General features: G+C 41.1%; 1 protein-coding gene across 2 annotated transcripts in view; it reads left to right on the top strand.

The window, feature by feature from the left end:
• The window catches only part of triqk (triple QxxK/R motif containing), a 143558-nt gene extending 126805 nt beyond the window's left edge, over positions 1-16753 (top strand). For both annotated transcript variants that reach the window (XM_068031610.1, XM_068031611.1), the window contains exon 4: positions 15304-16753. In XM_068031610.1, coding sequence (XP_067887711.1) covers positions 15304-15417 — 114 coding nt within the window. In that variant the 3' untranslated portion in view covers positions 15418-16753. The remainder of the gene's footprint in view (positions 1-15303) is intronic.
• The last annotated feature ends 1277 nt before the right edge of the window (positions 16754-18030 follow it).

Consider the following 18030-nt stretch of genomic DNA (forward strand, 5'->3'; position numbering starts at 1 on the left):
TATGAGTGACTTCTTGCCTTTATCATTTCTCATCTCTACCCAAGCTGGTTCTACATCCTGGTTTCCTGAACTTAGGTCATCCCTCTCTAATGTGCTGATACCATCATTAATTAACAGAGCCACCCCTCCACCTTTTCCTAGCTTCCTGTCCTTCCTAAATGTCATGTACCCTTCAATATTCAGTCCCAATATATGTCATCCTGCAGCTATGTCTCTATAATTGCTATCAGATCGTATTTAATTATTTCCATTTGTGCTATCAGTTCACCTGTTTTGTTTTTAATGCTATGTGCATTCAGATACAGAGCCTTTAGTTTTGTCCTATTATTTTTGTGATGTCTAGCCTCGGCTCCTGATTTACTCTTAGATTTGTACTCTGTATCCCTTCCTGTCACTGTCTATCATTCCCCATATTAATACCTTTCTCTCTAGCCTTGTCTCTACTCTTTTATTTACCCCATCTTCCAAAATTTGATCCCTTGTCCCCACTTTTTAGTTTAAAACCATCACGCTCCTGACTTTTGCCTTGTAAATGGTTTGGGGAGTCATGAGGTGAGTTACTTGCCTCAGAATACCCGGTCTTTTACCTTCTCGTGTAACCACAGTATTTATGTGGTTGGTTTAATTAAGTTTCTGGTCAATGGTGACGTGCTGGATGTTGATGGTGGGGGATTCAGTGATGGTAATGCCGTTGAATGTCAAAGGGAGGTGGTTAGATTCCCTTTTGTTGGAGATGGAAGTTGCCTGGAACTTGTCTGGCAACAATGTTACTTGCCATTTATTAGCCCAAGCCTGAATGTTGTCCACGTCTTGCTGCATGTGGGCACGGATTACATCATGCGCCGGAATTTTACGGTGGCCGCTCATCGACCGAAAAGTCAGTGGCGATACAGCCTGCACCGGGCCTGGGGATCCAGACCAGATTTTACACTCTCCAGGCCCTTAATTGATCTTAGGTGGGACTTCCACCTCATTGAGGCAGGAAGTCCCGCCTAATGGAACTGCCCGCCAATAAGCAGCCCGGCAGCTCTTATTCCCAGCAGCACCACTGTGAGCGGTGGCCACTAATGGGTCTGCAACCCATCTGAAGATGTCGGGGAGCCCCGGAGAATGGGTAAATTTTTGGGGCCGCCCCGGGAGAGATAATTCGGGCTCCGGCAAGGCAAGGGGGGGTCGATTGGGCGGGCGAGGTACGTATTGAACATTGCGGCGGTTGAGGCATCGGGGGAAGCCCTCCGTCGGGCACACCTCGGCTGCCCGCCTGCTAACAGTAAAATCCCCGTAGTGGCGGGTGGAGGCCCTTAAGTGGCTGTTAATTGGCCAATTAAGTGCCTTGATTGGCCTGGGGCAGGCGGGCTGTTTTTCGCCACCACAGCCCCCTGTAAAATAGCATGGAGGCAGGAGCAGGTCGGGAAGAGCCCCCCAAGCCTCCCACTCCATTTTATGCCCCCCTTCCCCCGCTGCCACCAACCCGCTCTTTTGGGGGGGGGGGGGGCTTAAAATTCTGTTCATTTTCTGAGGACTTGCGGTGGAACTGTGCACTCATCAGTGAACATTCCCAGCTGTGACCTTATGATGGCTGTCAGTTCATTCATGAAGAAGGGGAAAGATGGTTGGGCTTGGATACTGTCCTGATGAAGTCTTGCAGCGATGTCCTGGAGCTGAGGTGATTGGCCTGCAACAACTGCAACTATTGCCTTTTGTGCTGGGTATGAGTACAGCCAGTGGGGAGTTTCCCCCCAGATTCCCACTGACTTCATTTTTAGTTTTGACATCAAGGTCAGTCACTCTCACCTCCCCTCTCAAATTCAGCTGTTTTGTCCATATTTGGACATGAGCTTTAATGAGGCCTGGAGCAGAATGGTCCTAGTGGGACTAAACTGAGCTTGGTATGCAGTGAGTAAGTGAGTTGGTCAGTAAGTACCGCTTGAAAGCACTTTCGATGACACCGTCCAGCTAATGATTGAGTGTAGACTGATAGAGTGGTCATTGGTTGGATTGAATTTGCCCTACTTTTTGTGAATAGGTCATACCTGGGCAATTTTCCACTTTGGCTACAAAGGAATATAGACCAGTTAAGTGATTGGCAAGAAGATGGCAGATGGAGTAGAATGTGGGGAAATGTGAAATTATCCACTTTTATAGGGACAATGAGAAGAATATTTTTTGTAAGGAGAGAGACTAATAAATATTGGTATTCATGAGATTGGGGTCCTAGAAACAGGAAGATAGCATGCAGCTACAGCAAGCAATTAGAAAGGCAAATAGTATAGTCGCCTTTATTGCAAGCAGGTTGGAGTATTCCATAAAATTTGCATCACAAAAACAGGCCAGTCGGCCCAACCAGTTCAAAGCAGCATTTATTTTCCACTCGAGCCTCCTCCCTTCTTTCCTTATCTAACTCTATCAGCAAAACCCTCTACTTCCTACTCCCTCATATGTTTATCTAATTTTACCTTAAATGCATTTCTACCATTTGCCTCAATTGCTCTCTGGATAAAGAAGTTTCTTCTGAATTCCTTATTTGATTTCTTGGTGATTATCTTATTTTGATGACCTCCAGTTTTTTTGTCTCCACAAGTGGAATCACACTGTCTAGTGGGCCTAGTTCTAACCCTTCAATTACACAGTGCTAAAATCGGGCAGAGTTTGTCTCTACTCTATCAAAACTTTTCATAATTTAGACTGCAGTTGGAATACTATGTGCTGTTTAATAATTTTAAAGACCTCTTATAGGTCACCCCTCAGTCTTTTTACGAGAGAAAAGAAACCCAGTATACATCCTTTCCTGATAGTTATAACCTCACAGTTCTTGTATCTTCCTCATAATTTTTTTTGCACCCTCTCTAGTGCCTCCATATCCTTTTTGTAATATGGCAACCAGAACTGCACACTCTACTCCAAGTGTGATTTAACCAATGTTCTATACAAGTTTAATGCTGCAATTACATAGGGCTTTGGTGAAACCACACTTAGAGTACTGTGTACATTTTTGGTCTCCATCTAAGGAAAGGTATACTTGCCTTAGAGGGGGTGCAAACAGAACTTCATTAGATTGATTCCTGGGATGAGAAGGCTGTCATATGAGGATTAATTCAGTAGAGTGGGCCTGGAATTTAGATTGAGAGGTAATCTCATTGGAACGTATACAATCCTTAGAGAACTTGACAGAGTAGATATTGAAAGTTGTTTCACATGGCTGGAGAGTCGAGAATTAGGGGGTCTTAGTCTCAGGATAAGGCAGCAACCATTTTTGACTTGAGATGTGGAGAAATTTCTTCACTCAGATGGTTGTGAATCTTTAGAGTTCTCTACCTTAGAGGGCTGTGGATGCTCACCCCTTGAGAATATTCAGGACTTAAATAGATTTTTGGGCACATAATTGAGGGATATGGGGATTGGGCCGGCAAGTGTAGTTATGTAGAAGATTAGCCATGATCTAATTGAATGGCAGAGCAGGCTCGAGGGGCCATATGACCTACTCCTATTTCTTAAGTTCTTTTGTTGGTTTAATAGTATCTAACTTTTTTGCTACATGTTGCCTGAAAAGCAGCAATTTAGCTTTTTTTTCTCTGAATTATTTTAATTGCCCTGGTACACATCCTATAAGCACATTTTACTCCACCACCAAACCCGTACATTATTTTTTTTTGCAGCTCTGCTGTCTTACTCCATCTTACCACTCGCCTTTTTGGCTTGCCCTTCTCATTTTACCTGTCATGCCATTACCATATATATATTCATTGTACCTTTTGGGCTGTCTCTCATGACCTCAATTTTCTGCTTGTATTTACACATTTCTGTATATCCCATCTCAAATGCAAGAATACAACAGAAAATAAGTTTGGGACCCCTGTATCCAACTCTACCCGACTGTTTTCTCAGCTATTAGATAATTTTAAGTCCAGCTGTTGGCTCACTATTCCATTGCTACACAACATATGGTGCAAATAAAGTAAAATAAATTATTTTAATGATGATGTAGGGAGCAACAAATGCTTTTTGACGCTGAACTTTGTAACTCCTTCAGACTTACAGTCTTGAGGTCTAGTGTCACTTAGTTTGTTCTAATGCTCCTTGTTTTATGTTAAAAACATTTAAAACATAAAGTAATTGAATTGAATTTAATTTTGTTTTACCTATTGTGTTGACCAGCAGTCATATTTAAAAATGCTAATTTAAACAAATTAAACTGAATTTTGTCAGTTTTCTGAGATTATCTCTCAATCATTTGGTGGCGATTTTTTCTTAGGGAGGGAAACAGGGCATGCATAGCTCACTGCAGTCAAATTGTGCTCCCAACAGCTAGTCACAGATTGCCATCTATTCCATTGATGAAGTTTACATACCATGGTCTCTGTTATGTCAAAAAGGAAAAGGGATGGTACAAAATGAGTCAGGAAATGTGTAAAATATGTAGGACAATGACAGTTGCAATTTAATGTAGACAACTGTAAAATGCTGCACATGGAAAGAAGAAAATGGGAAACAGCACTTCATGAATGATGTTGAAATAGCTATAGGTAAAGTTGAAAGACATTGAAGAATTTTAATAGACTCACCATTTACCATGTCCAATCACTGCTCAAGTAGAAATTGGAAAGAGAATACAATACTGAGCTAATAACCAAGGCATTGGAGTACAAATTGGTGAAAGTCCTGATTAAATTATATAATGCTTTCTGGTCACTGCCACACTTGAGTACATTGTGTGTGCTGGTATCTGAGACACAAGAGGAACAGTTAATGCCTGAAGGCAATGCAGAGAATACACAGAAGACTGAACCAAGTAACGAGAATTTGGATTTTTCTCCTTGAAAGGAGGTGACTAAGATGGACCCCATTGATTCACATTAAAGACATAATAGAAAATGTAAATCTGAATCTTTGTTTCAGATTAAACCATGACAATAAAACAAAGTGGTACATGCAGCAAAAACCCAATTTCCACATGTGGCAGAGTTTCCAATGAACTTGTGGCAGCAGGGCAGGAGCAGCTCTGATGAAATTCCTGGCTTTTATCTCATAAGAAATCAAGCGTGCTGTAATCAAGGAAATCAGAAATTCTGTAGAAAGAGGAGGGTGCAGGTTTGTACCTTCCTCCTTTCTGAGCGCAATTTGTGCTTTATGGTTAATGCAGTTCATTTTCTTAATTCATTCCCAGGTGTAGGCATTGCTAGCAAGGCTTGCATTGATTGTCCATCCCTGGTTGTCCTTGAGAAGGTGGTGGCAAGCCACTGCCTTCAACCACGACAATCTGTGTAGTGAAGGTGCTCACACAATGTTGTTAGAGAGGGAGTTGCAAAATTTTGACCGATGACAATGAAGGAGTAGCAAAATGTCCAAATTAGAATGGTATGTGACTTGGAGGGGAACCTAGAGGTGATGGTGTTCCCTCGTATCTGCTGCCCCATCCTTCGAGGTGGTGGAGGCCTTGGGTTTGGGAGGTGCTGCAACAGAACCGTACCTACCTTGAGACAGTACATATTATAGCCACGACATGCCAGTGGTGGAGGAGTGGAGTAGTTCCAGTATTGATTCAGTTTTAAATCTATGGTAATTCAGATTGCGAAATACCCCATTCGGTAAGTTTCTTTTTGAGGTGTTAAGCTGCTTCTTTGGATCTTCCACACGTCCCTTCTGAGCTTTACACAATTTGTACTCTTTCCATTCTTTAGACTACCTTTATCAGGATTTGATAGCGAATAGTGAACAGTTCCTGCTCAAGTCCAAAGTAATTTGCCATTATTGATATGTTTTTAGAAATCAAGAGGTAGATTTTCAGCTTACCACCAAGACATGAAACTGGCATAGCATCAGCTGTCCATTATAGAAATTGCCTGTGAAAATCGGGCAATTTCTCTAATGGGCTGCTGATTCACAGCAGTGTTAAACCTGGACGGCAAGTTAAATATCTAGCCTTCTGAATTTAGTTCCAGTAGCTTATCTGACAGTTGTTTACCAACTGCACCTTTTTTGAGGTAAAACTTTAATCCAAGGCCAGATGTGTTGCCTAGACAAAAAATGTAATCAACTAGATCCTTGGTGGAGATAAATGTTGCAGCAGGAAATACTTCAAATAAGGAAAACCCATCATCACAATTAAAAGATTGTCACTTTGGTAAGCGTCCCAAATTTCTTGTGCTGTTTGGGCAACTCCTGGCCAAAACTGCTATAGATCAAAGAACTCATACCATCTCACTGCATCAGGAAGCTATGATAAATACCTTTGGTGAACGTATTTGCCCAAAATTTACTTGTGTGCTTGGCTGCAGATTTAATCTCTTTTTGGGCTACTGACCCAGCAGATTGAATATGGTGGTGAATAGACTTTCACCATAGATTATGCTGTATGAAAAAATTAGCAGAATCCTAAGGAATGGTTTGGAGGTTTAATTTTGGTTTTATATAAATGTTCTTTAAGTCGATAAGAGCAGCAACCCAGCAGTAATATATAGAGTTTTATATGGTAGTACTTGCATAAAAATGCATTACCTTCCATACTAAAGCTTTTCTCCTCTTGGCATCTACAAAAAAAGGCAACATTTGATATTAAAGTTTACACTAGGCAATAATGATTTTAGAAAGGCTCCCCAGAAGGAAAGACAAGAATGTTGGATATCACCATACTAATGCAGCTAGGAATAGCAATGGTTATCTTAAACAGTCCTGCTGTCCACTGGCCTCAGCAGATGGAGCTTGCAGTTGTGTGTCACTTGTTTATTACATCCTGTTAAGATTAGTAGCTGTGTGGCCAGATGGGTCTGTGAGCACAGCTGTGGATACAGGAAAATAAATGGAAGCTCTCTTGCACAGTCTTAGCCTCTTGAGATGTACGAATGTTGCGATTAGAACAAAAAAAACTCTTAAACTGTCTGCAGATGTTTTTGTTACAGATAAACTGTCCATAAATGGGCATAAACATTCAAATAGTTAACAATTATATGGACCTTGCATGAATTAATTTAACCAGTATATTTTGGTGATGTTGCAAAACTAAAAAAGCTTTAGATCTTGTAATTATTTTCTGTTTATCTGCTCCTTGCTCTCTTCCATTGCCTCAACTCCTCTGCTTACACAATAAAATGGTCTAGATCACAGTCTTTTTGACAGCCATCTGTTCCAGTTCATAATCAACCAGGATAGAATTGCTCCTGCCATTTTCTTGGGCCCTCGCCCTTTTCCAAGTTAAGGAGTGTTCTACTGTCCTGCAGTGTTCCAGCAGTAGCACAATTGAAAACAGGCCAAACTTAACTCAGAAATGGCACATTTGTTCAAATATTAGTCACAGACGTGATTCAAGTCATTGGGCACAAAATTGGACTCCTTAGTGCCCTTGGTGCCGCTGAAGACTGAAAATGGCGCAGGCCATGCTTCCGGCCACTTACGGTGCAGCCCACAAGGCGCCCCATGCAGGGAAGGGCACTAGTGCGGGCCTGCCATTTTGTACCAGAAGCATGAGAAGTCTATTCCGGCTGATTTCACGAACGTTTCAGAAACTTGGTCTGCGCATGTGCATTGAATGCCTGTGCTAATCACTCTCAGCTTAACTGGGTTCAGCAGCTTGTGGGACCCTCCAACCACCGCACCCCCCCCTCTAACACGCATTATTTAAAGGGCAGGCATCCAATTTGCAGTGAGGTGCTTTTGACTTATTCTGCTATTGCAAAGTTAGTGAAAATGCTGTGGCTGGAGGATCTGTGGTGAGCTGCTACATACATTCAGGAGGCCCAGAGGATTTGGTGACCCAACTCTGCATGAGATGTGGGGACTGTTTATGCAGTGCCTCTTGGTCTACAACATGAACAAGAAATGGCGCAGAGGCTGCAGGGAGGAGAAGCTCTGTGTAGAGGGAGGAGGAGGGCTCTGCACAGAAAGCCCTACCCTTTACCGTTTTATTGAGAGCATTTCTTTTGCCTCCACTTCACCGTGGAGCAATGCCTGAGGCGACTTTGGTTCAATAAGAAGGTGGTCACAGAATTGTGCCATCTGCTTTAACATGACCTGGATCCTCACACCAGATGGCGACCGCTGCCAGTGGCTGTAAAGGTCACAGTGACATTGAACTTCTATGTGCAACATATACAACATTTTCCAGTATCCCGTCTATCGATGCATCTGGGAGGTGAGGAAGGCCATCTGTGTCAGGGGAGGTGAATACATTGTTTTCTCCGTCAGCAGGGAGAAACAGGATGAGATGGAACGTGGATTTGCTAGGATAGCAGTATTCCCAATGGTGTAGGGCACCATCGACTGCATGCTCATGATTCTGCAGGCCTCCCATGGCAATGGGGAGATGTATAGGATCACAAAGGCTGTTACTCAGTTGATGTGCAGTTGGTGTGCAACCGTGCACTGCACCATGTCAATGAATGCCCAATATCCTGGCAGCAACCATGATGCCTTCATACTGAGGCAGGCTGCTATTTCCGCCATCTTTGCGCCTCCACAACTAGAGTGTAGCTGCTCGAGGACAAAGGCTACCCCGGTCCAGGTGGCTGATGACCCTCCTTCACCACCCGACCACATGAGCACAGCAGGCATATAACGAAAGCCATAGAGGAACATCTTTTGGAAGACCATCGGCATGCTGAAGCAATGCTTCCGATACCTGGACTGCTTGGTGGGGAGCCCTTCAATACACACTGGAGCAGGTGTCCAAGATTGTGATGGTCTGCTGCATCCTCCATCACATCATCATCACGAGGGCGTAGCCGTTGCCACCAGGAATCTGGAGGCCATTTCGGGAGGAGGAAGAGGAGGAGGCAGGGAGGATGCATCCTGGATATCTTAGCTCCCAATGGGCTGTCCAAGAATGCCTGCTCAGATTCTGGTTCCCATAGGACAACTTCCCTCTACCACCATGGATAAACCATTCCCCACCATTACATCAATTTGAGACTCACCATAACAGTGTTCCCTTGGCTAACATCCTACAGTAAAAGCCATTAACATAAACCTTTCCATTAACATCTTTATCCAACAACACATCCAATTATACAAACAAAACTGAACTATTCACCCATGTGCATTCCCTTAGTGCCTGTTTGGCAGGTGTCTTTGCCTACGCTGTGCTATATCCCAGTGGCTGCAGGATGGCTGATGGAGGGCTTTTGATTTTCACTGGGGGAGACTGTAGATTGCCTTGCAGGACACTCTCAAGCAGCTCTAGGCCTGGAGGGCCCAGATTCAGAGTGCACCACCTCAGCAGTCTGGGCTGGCTGGTTAAGAGGCAAATAGCAAGAGCAGTGGTGGGAGGACAAATGCTGTCTTCCTGAGAGAGAGGACAGCAGGTTCATGCTCTCTGGTGCCACTGCTATTCTCACGAAGCAGCACCTCAGCAATCTTCGTAATGTGTTGGAGCACAGATGGCTGGACTGCATGCATGCCCTTTTGATCACTGAGATTCGCAGCCATGATGACAGCACTCTGAGCTGGATCTCATGACCTCTGTCTGAGCTTTTGCTGCAGCATTGAGACATTGGGTGGCTTTCACTTTGCTGCAGTGGAAGCTGAGACAGCAGCCATCAGATGTTGCATCATGGATAGGTCTTGTTACAATCCCATTAGAGATCAGTAACTTTAAAAAAAAAATTCAAACTCCTAGTTATTGCTGAAAAATTATGCCACAAGATTTCACATTTAAAAAAAAAACTTTACCGTATAAGAGTTAAACAAAGCAAGCACTACTAACAACACTACAATTAGTAATCACTTATATTTTAAATTTAACTCTTAACGGAACATGAAGATGTATATTTTAAACTCTAAATCTCAATAGCACACTTTCCGTTTGACTTTTACTTTCACCCAAAAGTTCCCCTATACTTTACAGGTTCTTGGAGGTTCATTCACTTCTCCTGGGACCAATCCAAAGCATACCACAGGTCTTAGGAATTCAGTTCGATTTTCCTTAGTTTTGCAGTTCGATTTTCCTTAGTTTTGCAGTTATCTTCCGAGGTATAAGATTTCTTGGGGTCCTTCTGCTAGCATCCGCTCGGCAAACCCTTCATCTCTCCTTCAACACCTCACAAATTTGGGTTTCCCCAGCCTAAGCATGGGCCTCACTCAAATCAGAAATATCCCTGGTTCCTGATGGCCTCTCTGTTCCTGAGTCCAACTGCTTTCAAAGCCAACTGCTTCCAAAAAACAATTCACTTTTCTGTGATAAAGCACAAAAATAAAACACCTGACCAACTGGCATCTCCCTGCATCATCTTGCATCATCTATCTCCATAGCAATGTGGTACATCTGGGATGAGCCAGATAGCAAGTTAAGCTAATTACCTCCAACTCCAAAACATCTCTTTGATTTCGGATACCCACATGAATAATTTATGCTGCCAACAAAGATGGGGCAATTCTTTATAGATAAAAGCAAAATACTGCAGATGCTGGAAATCTGAAATAAAATTAAAAAGTGCTGGATATACTTAGCAGGTCTGGCAGCATCTGTGGAGAGAGAAGCAGAGTTAACGTTTCAGGTCTGTGACCTTTCATTCTGAATTCTGATGAAATGTCACAGACCTGAAACGTTAACTCTGCTTCTCTCTCCACATGCTGCCAGACCTGCTGAGTATTTCCAGCACTTTTTGTTTTTATTTCAATTCTTTATAGACTTCAGTTCCCCAACTAAATGAGTCCACCTTCTGTTTATGGCTCTCACCCCTCTTTCACTCTGCAAGTACACATGGAAAGATCTTTGAAGTGTATCAATCTTGGATGTCTGGCAATCCTTTTGAATTCCAGAATTTCAATTTTCTTTTAAGTTCCCCAAAACTAAAAGTGAACTCTAAAAATATATGAATACAACCCATAAATTAGATGATCATAACAGTCTGCAAGTAATGCTATGGAGTTGGCCATCACTTCCATCCTAGAAAGGATGGACTCCAAGATATATTAGGGCGGCGCAGTGGTTAGCACTGCAGCCTCACAGCTCCAGTGACCTGGGTTCAGTTCTGGGTACTGCCTGTGCAGAGTTTGCAAGTTCTGCCTGTGACTGTGTGGGTTTCCGCTGGGTGTTCTGGTTTCCTCCCACAGCTAAAGACTTGCAGGTTGATAGGTAAATTGGCCATTGTAAATTGCCCCTAGTGTAGGTAGGTGGTAGGAGAATGGAGGGAAGGTGGGGATGTGGTAGGGACTAATGTAGGATTAGTATAAATGGATGGCTGATGGTCAGCACAGACTTGGTGGGCCGAAGGGCCTGTTTCAGTGTTGTATCTCTCCATGAATCTATAACTTTGCGCGAATCCCTTTGCCACGTTGGAGTTGGACTCTTCCATGCTACTTGATCGTGGCAGGAGCAATGCAACAAGCATCTCGGTGTGCATGCTGCCCCATTGAAGTCCTCACCCGAGTCCTCTGCACAGAACCCGTCTGCAACCTCACCCTCCAGGGAGCTGGCAGATTAGATATCCTCTCCCCTCAGCCTAGCTGCAGCCTAATTGTGCCTGGTGACTCATCATGTGTAAATCCCAACTCTATACTAGCCTCTAAGGTACGAGCAGAGCCAGTAGCTCTGTCAGATCAATGGTGCTTCCTCCTCAGGGTGTTTCCACCCTTCAGAGGGTGGTCCTTGATGTCCTCCTAGCTCTCTGCAGAAACATGGCATCTCTCCTCCTGTTCACCTCCATGACTAAGGCATGTGTGAACTGTGGAGCCCTTTCCCCGGTGCTCAATTTCCATTCTTTTCAATTGCAGCAGTGACGGTCAGCAGTAGACCCTTTGATTCAGTGCAGCTTCCCTTTAAGAGGGATAGATTGCCTTTAAGAGCTGGAGGCTAGCTGGAACACGTTAGGCCCCTTGTTATGCATGCCACCAGCCAGCAGTGTGGGTTCTACTGGGCTGCATGCAGAAATCTGGAAAATAAGGAAGCTGCACAAAGTTTACATGCTGCCTGCCTCAACAGGAACGAGTAGGGGTAGATTGTGAATCGTGACCCCACGCCTGAAAATGGGCTTTAATGAATTTTTAGCCCTTTTTTTTTGGTTGGGTGCTGGCCATTCCAGCTGTGGTGCCAGAAAAGCTATTTTTACTTTGTTGTCAACAGGAGAGAACATTTTGCTTGAGCTATGCCTGCAGAAAAATATTACTGTCTGTCTTGTTAACATTCCCCCCCGCCCCCCACCCACCCCCACTACAGCAGAAGTACAGTAATTTGCATTTTATTAACATGTTTAATGAATGTTCTCTAGTGTTAGAAATTTCAAAATTCTAGGAACCTGTTCTTCAGGGAAGAAAATACAAACATTTGGCAAAGGAGCTTACTAAAAAAAAGCAGAACTTTGTTGGGTTGCCAATCAGCGTCAGTGTGTTGAAATTTCTGGACTGTTGCTGGAAAAGAAACTAATGAAGTATCCAGTATCACCAGAGATACAAAGAAGTACAAGAATATGACCATGGACTTTAGAAGTATAGTCAGGTTCAAAGTGGCACACTGCAAACATAACAAAGGACGGAATTGCAGATCAATCATCCACTTTGATTCTGGTAAGATTATGTGTGTATCAAATAAATTCATTTCATTTACTGTATACAGATAAATACTGGTAGATTAGCTTGATATAATGACTAGCTAAATATGTTTTTAAATAATCACATTTATTGTCCTCTGATCCATTAGTTTAAATAGAAAATAATTTTATATCTGAGTTTGTTTTAAAAAGTTTCATAGATGAACTGTTAAAAATCATAAATTAATATTTACACAGATTATTCCTCCACATCCCAAGCCACATATGCCTGGAGGAGAGGAGAGATACTATTGTGGTATTTGAGAAGGAGAATGAATAGGACTTCAACAAAGAGAAGAGATAGAATTGGAAAAAGTGCCAGAACTAATATCCAAGGAGAAGAGGAGAGACCGGCAGATGCTTTCAGAGCAAATCAATAAGGTCATCTCTGGAAGAGCAGAGGACTGGGCTGAAAGGCATACACCATATACAGTGATCAGGAGCGCAATCCCCAAAGTGCTTTGTTCTCATTAAGAGATAGAGATGGCAGTGTTCCCAGTTTTAAAGACTGTTACGACCGAGGTTGGAGGAATACACTGTCTCTAGTTCCACTACTCCACTGGTCACAGCATATATTTAAATGTTTTACCCAGTTACAGATACAGGCAAATATATACTTTATATTAGTTTCAGAATAAAAATCTGCCAACCAGGTTTCTTTAATAAGCAACAAAATGGTTTTATACTAAAACAAGATTTATTCAATAAAGATGCAAAGCTTAACATAGTTTGAAATATGAAAGAGTAAATATCTACCCTTTAAAAATATACTAACACACAGAAAAAAATAAAGAAAACTGAAAAAACTGGCTCTGCAGAGATCAACTTTTAAAAAAAGATACTTTGGCCAAGTTATTGTCAATTCTTGAAGAAAAAGAATAAGATATGGAATGTTCCAGGTGGCCCTTTGGTCTGGCGTCTGGGTACACGCTAGACGGCTGTCACTGGGATCTTTCTGGAGCAGTTCTGTTCAGGAGATGTTGAGGAGTAGTCTTGCAGGCTTTTTGGGAGAATTACTGCATCCGTGGTTTCAGCTATCACACTGGATTCTCAGAAGATTTTTCAAAACAGGTGGAAAAGTATGAGCTGGGTGACTTCTCTCTTAGCAGGATACACACCAACTGCGCTCCAAACAATATCCAAAAGTGAAACCAAAACTCCTGACAGTCATAAATAGAGATTTGTGACTTCTCCAAGTCCAAACAATTCCATAGTCCATAAGGCTCTGGCTGTTTATTTAGCTTAAGACATGTGAGTTCCAGTAAATGTTTTTTTTTAAAACAAAGTCCCAAGTGTCTTTCCAGTTACCTTTTTTAAAAAAAATGTCCAGGCATCTTCTCAGGTATTTTCCACAGTCTTTTAAACACAAATAAGGATGACAGATTTGTTTCCCAACAGGATATCAATGAACTAATTAGGTTTTTATGATAATTGGACAGCTTGATGGTCAACATGGTCTTTTTAAAAACTGAATTCAAGTCAAGGGTTGGCCTTCTCCTTCTCCTAATTCGCATGTTTGTATGTTCGTAAGTTCCCAACTGTCATGGTGGGAGTTGATCTTGCGTTCTCTGTTAATTAGTGCAGGCCTTTGGATTATTAATCCAGTAACATAACCACTACATTGCTGTACTCTTTACTCCTCTGAGATTTTCCTTAGTTACGTGTGTGCACAAAGTGCTTTGTCTAATCCTAATAAATAATTTTTGCATATTGTAAAAGTGAAACCATTCATATTGTTACTGTCATTGTCAGTCCAACATTAGTTAAATATCAAATTGCTTAAAGGACATCAATTGTACAAGAGTTTACGTGAAGGATAATGAAGCCCTATAGTTAGAGCAACATATAGCAGATTCATATTTAGAAAAAATATGAATAGGTGTGAAACAGGATTTATTATTAATTCTGAATATAAAATAAATACATTTAACTTTTCATGTGTTAGTACCCCATCCACCCAAAATCAGCATGATACTTTTCTAATTTATTCAATAGTTCCTATTTGGCTCCTAATAATCATAATTACTAATTTAGTCACGTTCACAAATTCTATTTGGACCTGCTTAATATTACATGGTGAGAACAGTGCACAAGTGGTAACATTTTATTTTCAGCAATGAAAATGCAGATATTACCCCTCATAGCATAATCCAGATATTATCCTTGGAAGTGAGCAGCATGTTTGTTTTCTATTTACTTTCCCTTGTTAGTGAAAACTAATGTCTTTCAGAGTAAAGTTATTACTTTATTTTCAATTGTGTAAGGTTTAGAAAGAATGTTAGACATTAAAGTGCATGTTGCATGAAATCTGATTACAGTATGCACTGACTAAGCAAAATGTTTATTGTAGGACTGACCATCAGAATGCACCCTCCTGATGGAAATGTGCCCACAAATTCCAGACATGTCAGGCCAACAAGTAAGGCTCCCCGTGCATAGCACTCACTCAGAAAATCATTCCTCTTACCTTCTCATGGAACTATGGGTTTCACAAATGAGATATTCGCTAATCTGCAAAAATCATTCTAACAATTGTTTTCAGAGTGACCTTCTGGATATGTGTGCGTTTTTCTCAGTGGTTGTGTCTTTGAGTAAGAAGTCTGGCACAGATATATGCAGAGAGATAAGTTTAGTTCTTAGCATCTGAAAATAAAATACATTTCTATTTGTTTATCAAAAATATCCACTTGTTATAAACAATTTTAATTTGAAAAATTATGGATAGAGAGTTGTAACTATTATACATGTTCTTCTGTTTCTTCATTTTAACCTTTATTTTTTTTTGTAGGATGTGACACTCATCATTGCAGCTATAGTGATTTTACTTGTGGCTATTTATGGTTTCTTTTATCTGAAACTCACCACAGAAGTCGACCTTGATCTAGATCTGGATGAAAATTAGGAAATGTAATGACTATCAAAGAGACATTCTCCTCTTGTAAAGCATTGATACACACTCAGGTGGGATTTGCAAATGTATTTTGGACCATAAGGAGATTGATGTGACTTCTTAGCTTCTGCTTACTAAGAATTACTTTCCAAACCATGAACAATTTTATATCAATTTTATATCATCAGGTTTATGAGCCTGTACTGCGTGCTCACAAAGTGAGGCATATTTAATTGGCACTCATTAATTTTGGAAAATTCAACTTGTTAATGCAGTGAGTAGGTGAGCCATATGTACTAGAAATGTCCCAGATTCAATCCATGACCTGTGCTAACTTACGTTTCACAGCTGGGACAACTGTTGCTTTGCTACAATTGGTCTCACCACTTCTGAGCTCAGACAAAAAAACATTAGCCAGTGTTGCTACTTCTTGGCACTGAAAATGCAGATGTGGAAATTAGATGAGGATGTGATTGGACTTGCTTTTGATGTCCCACGTGCTCGAGTAGCTTGGCAGTGGTCGCTGTCCCAACTCACACATGAAGAATAAGCACTTGAACAAGGTATTGGAAAGTGACTAATGTCTTTAGACTCTTAACTCAGAAAAGACCTGCAGGAGAGGAGCGATGAAAATTAGCAGAAAAAGGGGAAATTATCTTTGAAAATTGAGTAAATCCAAAATGCCATGGAGCCAATTTGTAACTATGACATTTTATTTAAAAAGTCATCTACATAATCTACCAGGCAACTGTGTTAGAATTAATCCATGTACAATGACAGCTTCACAGCTTCAGCATGTTTGACGTGGAGATGGGCAAGTGAGGGCAATTACAACTAACAATGAAACCAATATAGTGCTATCAACCCAGAAAATAATTTAGGTTTAAAATGGGGTAGCAAGTAATGATTCTCTGAATTATTTTAAATTAATAGGCATGAAGGTTTAGTGGTAAATTAACTGGCAAAGGTGTCACACGTGACACAGACTCTCATAAGAACATCAGTGCTAAGCTCAGTTGTAATTGTATATAGATACAGAAGAACGTGTTGAAAGAATTAGCATTACACGAGATTAATGGGTTGTAACTTATGTAAAGCATTCTGTTTATATTCAAAATAATCTTTTCTATATTTTTAGCATTATGGCCAAAAACTCTTTAAATAAACCTTTTAAAAAAAAATTTTTCCAAAATTAATATCTGACAATTAATGACGAGAATGTGGTACTAATGTTAATGTTAAAGAATGTATTTCTTCATATGCTTTGCGCATTATTGTCACATACATTAAACATATTTGTTGGTAATGTATATGTGTGTCGTCTATTAAAGGAGGTTACGAAGAATTAAAAAGCTTAAATGTGTTTTGCCTAGCACACTTGTTTGTCATATAATTAATATGGTGCATTACACAATTATCCCTCACGTACAAAAAGGTAATAACACATCACATCCATGGCAACCTACAAAGGGCAGATGGGATATTACCTATTTGTTACTACCTTCTTATATTACTCTTGTTTAATTACCTTTAACTCCATGATGGATTTTCTTCTGTTTTTGTGCTCCTGAATAGGTACAGCTGGTTATTCATATTACCCAAGAGACTTAGCAAAAATGAATGGAATTGGAGCCAACCTATTGAATGGGTAGGGAGTTGGTTAGGAGATAGGAAACAGAGAATGGGGATAATGGATATGTACTCTAATTGGCAGAATGTGACTAGTGATGTTCCCTTGGAATCTGCACTGGGGCCTCAGTTTACACTATATTGATCCGTGACTTAGATAAAGGAATAGAGAGCTGTACATCTAAGCTTGCTAATGACACAAAAGTTTGGCACAGTAAGTAGTGGAGCAGAAAGTTGCAAAGGGGCATTGGTAGATTAAATGAGGAGGCAAAATTGAGGCAGATGGAGTTCAGTTTGGGGTCATTACTGGACCCAAGAAAGATAGTTGAGAGTATTTTCCAAATCTTGAGAATATAGGAACTGTGCAGGGCCAGAGAAATTTAGGGGTCTGTGTACATAAATCACCTAAAAACGTGTAGGCAGGTGCAAAAATAATTTGAAAGGCTAATGGAATCGCATGTTAGCCTTTATCGCAATGGGCTGGAATAAAAAGTAGTGGATTTACATCACATTTGGATAAAGCTCTGGTTAGACTGCATCTGGAGTACAGGGCATCACACCTCAGGAAGGATATTTTGATCTTGGAGAGGTGCAGCATGTATTCACCAGAATAATACCTGGGCTAAAAGGGTTACATTATGGAGACAAGTGCACGAACTCGGCTGAATTCCCTTAATCTTCTATACTCAAGGGAATTATTAATAATTTGAGATGATTAAAGGATTTGATAGGGTACACAGAGAGAAACTATCCTCTGGTGGGGGAAGTCCAGAACCTTAAAGTTAGAGTTAGGCGTTAAAGAGACAATGTCAGGAAGGACTTCTTCACACAACAATTAGTAGAAATCTGGAACTCTCCCCAAAAAGCTGCTGAGGCAAAGTCAATTGAAAATGTCAAAACTGAGTTTGATAGAATTTTGTTGGGTAAGGATATTGAGAGATATGGCACCAAGGTGGGTAAATGGAGTTACGAGACAGATCAACCATGATCTAATTG

This window comes from Heterodontus francisci, chromosome 5, assembly GCF_036365525.1.
Source record: "Heterodontus francisci isolate sHetFra1 chromosome 5, sHetFra1.hap1, whole genome shotgun sequence".
In the NCBI taxonomy this organism is placed as follows: domain Eukaryota; kingdom Metazoa; phylum Chordata; class Chondrichthyes; order Heterodontiformes; family Heterodontidae; genus Heterodontus; species Heterodontus francisci.